General features: G+C 32.0%; 1 protein-coding gene across 1 annotated transcript; it reads left to right on the top strand.

Moving 5' to 3' along the window:
* The first annotated feature begins 4,402 nt into the window (after positions 1 to 4,402).
* Positions 4,403 to 8,615, top strand: LOC141683988 (serine/threonine-protein kinase STY13). Its single transcript, XM_074488822.1, has 6 exons — positions 4,403 to 4,998; positions 5,289 to 5,421; positions 5,612 to 5,807; positions 7,107 to 7,231; positions 7,392 to 7,550; positions 7,977 to 8,615. The coding sequence occupies exons 1-6, from the start codon at positions 4,868 to 4,870 to the stop codon at positions 8,292 to 8,294; spliced, it is 1,062 nt and encodes a 353-aa protein (XP_074344923.1). The 5' UTR covers positions 4,403 to 4,867; the 3' UTR covers positions 8,295 to 8,615.
* Positions 8,616 to 8,666: the final 51 nt, after the last annotated feature.

The following is an 8,666-nucleotide window of genomic DNA, read 5'->3' as shown; positions in this document are numbered from 1 at the left end:
AAGAGACAACAAAAAATAATTGATGAAGAAAAGGACAAAAAAAAGCAAAAGGCAAAAAAAAAGAAGAAAAAAGGACAAAAGTTGAGCAACGCCCGGAAGCCATGTTTGTGGTCGTGGTTAATATACCACCTCCTAGGCATGGGTTACCCCCGCCTAGGAAGGGAGTGCCCCTCAAACCCATTTTTTGATTATTTATTAATTAAAAATGGGCAAAAATGAAAATATGATTAAAAAATTCCTGAAAAAAGTGTCTGTTGGTATAAAATAATTTCTAAATTTTTAGGAAAAAATACCCATTGATATAAAATAATTTCTAAAATATTAGAAAAAATACCCGTTGGTATAAATTAATTCCTAAAATTTTTGGAAAAAATACCCATTGATATAAAATAATTTCTAAACTTTTAGGAAAAATTACCCGTTGGTATAAAATAATTTCTAAACTTTTAGGAAAAAATATTCGTTGGTATAAATTAATTCCTAAAAATTTTGGAAAAAATACCCGTTGGTATAAAATAATTACTAAAGTTTTAGGAAAAAATACCCGTTGGTATAAAATAATTTCTAAAATTTTAGAAAAAATACTCGTTGGTATAAATTAATTCCTAAAATTTTTGGAAAAAATACCCGTTGCTATAAAATAATTTCTAAAATATTAGAAAAAATACCCGTTGGTATAAATTAATTCCTAAAGTTTTTGGAAAAAATACCCGTTGGTATAAAATAATTTCTAAAATATTAAAAAAATTTATAAAAAATATCCGGAGGTGCGGAAAAATTCTTAAAATATTTGAAAAAATTCTGAAAAGCACCTAGAGGCATGGAACAATTCCTAAAATATTAGGAAAAATGAAGAAAAATACCCAAAGTAGGGAAAAATATTCTTGAAAAATTAAAAGTACCTGTGAGTATCAGAATATTCCTGTAAATTAGGAAAAAATCCCATAAATTAAGGGAAAAATCCTGTAAAATTAGGAAAAAATCCCAGAAATTAAGGGGAAATTCCTGTAAATTAGGAAAAAATCCCATAAATTAAGGGAACATTCCAGTAAAATTAGGGAAAATCTCGGAAATTAAGGTAAAATAAGGAAAAAATCCCAGAAATTAAGGGAAAATTCCGGTAAATTAGGAAAAAATCCCAGAAATTAGGGGAAAATTATTATAAAATTAGGGGAAAATCCCATAAATTAAGGGGAAATTCCTGTAAATTAGGAAAAATCCCAGAAATTAAGGGAAAATTACTGTAAATTAGGGAAAAATCTCAGAAATTAAGAAAAAATTCCTGAAAAATACCAGAAAATTCCTAAAAAGAAGGAATAAGGTAAGGAAAGTAATAGGGGGGTTAAAAAATAACCCTGAAGCCATGTGCAAGGCGAATCGTTGTAAATGTGTAGGTCGCTCCACACTTTATATAAAACGATATCCTGTAAGGGAACAAATGAACTTAACTTCTACGAAATCTCTTACGATTTCCCAGAAGTTGGGGGGGAAATGATATGGGCCTAAAATTAGCCTAGAAATATAGTTAATGTTGAATTAATTAGACCTGATACAGTCCAATAACGAATCCCAATTAATGAGGCTCAAAGCCCTGATTATATATAAATTTCGTAATTAATAAATATGGGGGATTACCGGCTCATTAAATGAGCACTAACAATGATGTAATTCTATAAAAGATAGCCTCAAGGGCACCTACACCAACTAGGAACCTGATTCCTCTATTCTAGGACTTCAAAGTCTATCCAAAGTCTGAGACTTGTTCAACAAGTCTCCTAACCCTAGTCCAATTCAAGGACTCTCAACATTTATATAAAGGGACCCACCCCATCAATCAAAACTACGTTTTTTGGCTTGATTATCTAATTCACAGAGATACGTAGGCATCTCGTAAAAGCAGAGTTAAGCTACGAAATACGAGAGCAGCCATTAAAGACCTTGAGCTCCCGAACCTTAGTAATAAATACAGCAGTTAATAGACCCTGGTTTTTAATCCATAACAGATATATTAAAGGGGATCGAACAAAACACATATTGTCAAAATTCTTCTACACTCATAAACTTCAAGAAAATTGTGATATTGATGTATAACAAGTTCGCTCATGCGATAATCTGGCGGATATACTTACAAAGTCACTACCTACATCGACATTTGAGAAGCTGAGAAATAATATGGGTATGCGGAGGTTAAAAAGTTTGCTACATCAAAATGTCAAAATATGAGACATTTTATTAAGGGGGGGCTGTAATCTTTTTCCTTCGTCAAGGTTTTTATCCAACTGGATTTTTCCTTGCAAGGTTTTAACGAGGCAGTCAATTTTTGCAATAACTCGCATTTGACAATCAAGGGGGAGTGTTAAAATATTGGAATAATATAAAGTAATTGTCAAAGCGTATTGAGGAATTCTCTCAAATCTTACTGAGGAAGACTTGCACAACTTCTTAAGAAAGAAACTTAATCAGGAAGACTTGTAAATCTTATCGAGGAAGACTTGTAAAGCTTATCGAGGAAGTTTTGTAATACTTAATGAAGAAGATTTGAATAGTTTACTTAGTAAGACTTGTAAACCAACTACTATAAATAGCTCATTTAGCTAATGAAATGAGATACAACTTTCTCTCCATATCTTTTATTCTCCTATATTTCCTCTACATTAAACATAACTAATATTTTTAGTCAAGGTTTATAACAGTTTCGCATTTTTCAAACACTTCCTGGTTAATATTTATTTTTGCCAAGATCTTATTTAAATATGAAAAGAATTTCTTTTAGAACTATTAAATTACTATACCAAACTTATGGAGCATCTATTTTGTAGTGTTAGAAAACAAATTACAAAGATAAATCACAAATAATATACTCCCTCCATCTCATTTTATCTGTCTTGTTTTGACTAATATATGGTTAAATTAACCAAGTTTTGATTGATAATTACGACAATTTTATGTATTATTTTTTTAAAAAATATATTTGAAAGAAAATTAGATATATTTTCTAATGATAATAGTTTTAAAAATGATCTAATTATATTTTATAGGTAATTTACGGTCAAAATTTAAATAATTTGACCGTTGACTAATCAAAAGAGGACACATATGGAGGGAGTACAACCCCTCGGCCACAAGATAAAGAAGACAACTGAAATAAATATTAACAAGTACTAGCTTAAATCCCGTGCGATGCACGGGTTTCCGTTAATATTTAAATTTTTTATTTATCTCGTCATATTATAATTTTAAAATTATTTATCTAAATATATAATAATAATAATAATAAATTTATAAAAAATAGTAGGATAACATGTGGTCATAGTTTAGTAGGATAAGTATATTATATCTAGTAGTTTAAGGATTCAATAGTTTAACGGATATATAATACTATTTTATTTTTATTCTTAATAATTGGATAAGTTGTGGCTGTAGTTTAGTAGGATAAGTAGACTATATAAGTAGTAGTTTAATAATATAGTAGTTTAGTGGACATATAATACTATTTATTTTTTAATAACTAAAATTAGGTAATAACCGTTAAACCGTATTATATTTCATTTCGGTTATTATAATATAGTATAGATAATATAGATGAGTAAGCGGGTAAAGATAACTAATACAATTTTATATTATTTATTTTTGGTATATTTGAATTTTTATTTTTGATGAGTTTAATTTTTGAGATAGTATAGAAAATTAAGAACAAGAATACAATGACATAGGGTCAACTCAATACATATTTTGACAATTAAATTTTCTGATTTAACGAGATCTGATCATCTTATTACCCATTCACCTCAGATGTTTATAACTTGTTGTATAATCTTTTGATGATATGTTATCATATTAAACCATGATATCATTTACAATTTACAATATTTATTGAAGACAATGAAAAATCAAATCTAAACCAAAAAACCAAGAGCCCTATCATCATCATCCATATGTGTGATGTTGTCTCCTAGTCCATCTAGTCCATGATCCATTTCCATGTGCTTTCTTCAACAATTTTTTATTTTACTCTTTCTTTTATCTAACAACAATAATATAAACATAATCACCCATTATTAAAATCATAATTTGGCATCTTCCCTTTTCCTGTTCTACCCTTGCTTGTCTCTCCGCCTCTTCCCATTCTTTAAATTCCCACTTATTTATTCTCCAAAATTATAATTCTAAAAATCACCAATTTTCCAGATCAATTATTTTAAAAAATTCTATTATTTTGTCGATTCAGTTTTAAAATTTAATTAATAAGTACATATTTTCATAAATATATTTCCTTAGAAAAAGAATTCCGATTAATTATTAAAATAATTACATATTTTTCAATCATTAAAACGATTAGTGATTGATTGTCCGATTAACTTTTTTTTCGATTCAGTATTTTAGAACAGCCACCAAGGCCAAAATAAAATAGTTAAAATAGAGATACAAGCACGACCTCACTATTCTCTGACTCAATTCTTTCCGCGGCTTTATCTGTGCAGATGAACAAGTAGAGGAAGAAGCTGCAATCCTTTTTTAATAAATCTAGGTTCCCCAACTACCCAATAAGTCTCACACGCTCTCCTTGCCTTTTCTTTCATCTGGCTCTTTTATTTTTGCCAAGTATATATTAAGTACTAACTGGGATTTTATTTTTCTTGATTGTTTACTATTCTACTACTTGGTTTCTTTTTCCTAGAACCACTTTTTATGACATGGGTTTTGTGGGTTCTTGATTGTTTAATTTAATTCCGTGTCTCTTACATGTGGGGTTTTGTTGTTTGGTTTTGAAATCTTGATTTTGGGTCTGAAAAACAAGTACAAGTTTTGTGCTTTTGTGCCTTATAGTGTTTCTTGGGAGTGTTTTTGATTTGGGTTGGGTTTAAAAATGGGATCTGGAAATGGGTTTTACTCTGAGGATGAGTTTAATTTGGAGGCTAAATGGTTGATTGATCCAAAGCATCTGTTTGTTGGCCCAAAGATTGGTGAAGGTGCTCATGCTAAAGTGTATGAGGGAAAGTAAGTCAACTTCATATCTGTTTTTATGTCTTTCTAGTTTTTGATATTGTAGTAAAGATGTCTTTTTTCTTGTAAAAATGCAATCTTTGATCATTTGAAGAAAGAAGTTCAGTGATTTACTGATTGAACTTCTCCTCATTGATTAATCTCGTATATTATGATTGTATTGTTGTGTGTGTGTTTGGTAATTGTTAATTATAAGCAACTAGACAGTAGATGTTTATATTGGATCTTAAGGCCTTTTTCGGTTTGATTGTGATTGTCATTTGTGTGAAATTGTTGTTTTTTAGATATAAAAACAAGAATGTTGCTATCAAAGTTGTGAATAAAGGAGAGACACCTGAAGAAATTAAAAAGAGGGAAGGCCGGTTTGCCCGAGAAGTTGCAATGTTATCGAAAGTTCAGCACAAGAACTTGGTGAAGGTTGTTTAAATCTTGTTAGTGACTTTGGGAAATTATTTTTTTAATTAAAATTCTTTGGATACAGATTTGGTATTATAATTAATTCTGTTCTCTATCAAATTGTGGAGTCATGTTAACATGATTTTTTGACCATAGGGATTTTGGTTTGCTAATAATTATTCTTGGACACTGATTATAATGATTTCTACAGTTTATTGGAGCTTGTAAGGAACCTGTCAGTGTCATAGTTACCGAGCTTCTTGTTGGTGGAACACTGCGAAAGTACTTGGTGAACATGCGGCCGAGATGCTTGGACTTGCGGGTAGCAGTTGGATTTGCACTTGACATAGCTCGTGCAATGGAATGCTTGCATTCTCATGGAATCATACATCGTGACCTAAAACCTGGTATTGGTTGCTAGTTAGCTATATTCTTGTTTATCTTCACTAAACTGTGGGGTTAGGTAGATATTGCTTGCTGGGATGCTGTTACTACTTTAATGGACATTTTGGTACACCTCACATTTTTTATTGTACTGCTTCTGATGCATGTATAGATCAATGTGATTGTGTCATGCTTTCTTAAGTATGTCTGATATTACCTTTAAAACTTGACACCTGTAGCTGATTCACATGCTTTGCTATAATCACCGCTGATGTAGTTTACTTATTTCCTTTTGGCATGTGAAATACTAATATTATATAGTTTTTTCCTAATATTGTATGCACAGTTTCAGCCAATTGAATACTGAAGATCCATCCTTCTTTCTTTAAGTAAATTCTTGCTGACTTTACTCAAATGTAGGAGACTTCCTCTAATCCTCTGTACCCTTAACTTTTAAACATTTATCTCAATTACTTTCACATAGCTTCAATTTAAGAAGATTGAACGCCGGTGTCACTTCCCTTCTTTTTTAGGTAAGGCAAGTTACAAGAAATTTGAATACTTGCACACACATTTGCCTTCATTGAGGCTTGAACCCTTGACATTATTTTTGCCAAATAACCTTTGATATTTGATGGCCCTTTTTTTCTTTTCTTTAATATATAAAAGAATTGAGGTCCCGTCAGTTTCCAAACTAAAATGTACTTGAAGAGATTCAGAAATTTTAAACATTGATAGATTTGTATAGAAGATGCATTGGAGGAATTTGATAAAAACACTTGAAGTTTTGTTTTATATAACCAATGTCCACTAGAATTGTCTACTAGAATTGTTGTTGACTAGTCTAAGAGTCTCTTAGACTGAAAAAATGAAATATGATACTAGCTAGATGCCTTTGCGTGCATTCTCAACTTCTTTAGAGTGCACTAATCTTATAGAAACTGTGTGATACTTTGATTTCCTATTATATTTAGTCTAAGAAGCATGGGAAATATTTATCTGCGCCATAATTAACCATAGATATATCCTTTGTCAAAGAGGATGAAAGTGTTTATCAGTGTATGGGCTTAGAGAAGTATGGATATCCAGTATGGCTCACAAGGTAGGTGAGATTTTAGTGACTATAATATTTAAGATATACATGGCCTCTCCCTTAAACCTAGAAATAGCTCATGTCTCTGATTGTACCGTTTGTTCATAAATACCAGTGATGTGTTTTAAAAGTGTACATGTCTTATGCGTAGTTGACTATATTAATTTTTTGATGCTTCTGCACCTCAATGGCATTAATATCTTTTCTCATTCCATTTATTCTTTTACAGAAAATTTACTCCTGACAGCAGATCACAAAACTGTTAAACTGGCGGATTTTGGTTTGGCAAGAGAAGAGTCATTAACTGAGATGATGACCGCCGAAACAGGAACTTATCGTTGGATGGCTCCAGAGGTTGGTTTTCATTGATTCAGTTCATGATTTCCTATATAACCTCACCACACCTTCACTCCAAACATCTTGCACGCTTGTGCGTCTAGGTGGCTACTTAAAACTTAAAAATATTAGCAATATTAGCTTAGTGCATCATATAATTAGCTTCGCCTATTTGCAGCTTTACAGCACAGTCACATTGAGGCACGGGGAGAAAAAACATTATAACCACAAGGTGGATGCTTACAGCTTCGCAATCGTCTTATGGGAGCTCGTACACAACAAGTTACCATTTGAGGGCATGTCGAATTTGCAGGCTGCATATGCTGCTGCTTTCAAGGTAATTTCTTCACTTAAAACCAAATATGATGGAGTAAAATAACATAGGTTTCGGGTATGTATATTTTAGTGCTGGAGATCAGAAAACTAACATCTTTATCTCTAACCCAATTGGAGTCTGGTTTAATCTATACTTGGTAATATGCGGTAGATCACATCTCACCGATTCCTTAAAAGATGAACATGTTTGCTAATTGAGGAATTACATTATGTTTATATATTTTTCTTGCAAAAGCATTCTTCAAAGAGGCCTTGTACGAAATTTGGCACACATATGTTGGCTTTGACATGTATTTGGTAACCAATTATTTCTAAATTATTTCCCAATTTAGAATACTGGACAAAGTCCTGATTTAACTATTTAAGGGGTTCCATCCCTTAAATTGGAGGTCGCACCTGATTTGAAGTTTCTGTTTCCCATATTCAGAACACTAGGCCCAGTGCAGAAAATCTTCCAGAGGATTTGGCTTTAATAGTGACATCATGTTGGAAGGAGGAGCCAAATGACCGACCCAACTTCAGTCAGATAATACAGATGCTTATGCATTATCTTTCAACAATTTCACCAATGCAACCTGCCATACCACCAAGAATTTTCACTTCTGAGAATGCTGTCTTGCCACCAGAATCTCCTGGAACAAGCACTTTAATGGGAGCAAGGGATGACTCAGAGGACACTCCAAAAACACCAATGGAAAACCAGCCGAGAGCTGGTTACTTCTTCTGCTTTAATCAGTGCTTTTGATCTCAATAAAGTATCTATGTCACTCACTTCTGTAGGTATATATCAAATCAGAAATGCCAACAGAGAAGCTCGCAGAGCACTCACTACATATAACCTTAAATTTTAGAAACATACCTTTTGATATAAAACCGCACAACTTTGGTTACTTCCACCTGATTAGTCTGTTCCGTTGATTAACACTTTGAAATGGTGACTGAATTGTGCAGACCCTTTAGGGTGCAAGTGGATACAGAGTTGCTGTGATGTTTTATATTTGTTAAATAAGGTCGATCCAAAGACCTACCCTCCATCGCAATACACGAATTTCTGTTATTATTGTCATTCAAAGAATGACCAAATAGGGAAAATGTATTTGCTTTGGTTATTACGTGA

The sequence above is a fragment of the Apium graveolens genome, chromosome 9 (assembly GCF_009905375.1).
Source record: "Apium graveolens cultivar Ventura chromosome 9, ASM990537v1, whole genome shotgun sequence".
NCBI lineage: Eukaryota > Viridiplantae > Streptophyta > Magnoliopsida > Apiales > Apiaceae > Apium > Apium graveolens.
This window is presented reverse-complemented; position numbering and strand designations above follow the sequence as displayed.

Excerpts from the sequence above, each read along its gene's own strand:
- LOC141683988 (XM_074488822.1), top strand. The coding sequence starts at position 4,868 with ATGGGATCTGGAAATGGGTTTTACTCTGAGGATGAGTTTAATTTGGAG. Across the intron at positions 5,808-7,106 it reads ACATCGTGACCTAAAACCTG|AAAATTTACTCCTGACAGCA; the intron begins GTATTGGTTGCT and ends ATTCTTTTACAG. Across the intron at positions 7,232-7,391 it reads ATCGTTGGATGGCTCCAGAG|CTTTACAGCACAGTCACATT; the intron begins GTTGGTTTTCAT and ends GCCTATTTGCAG.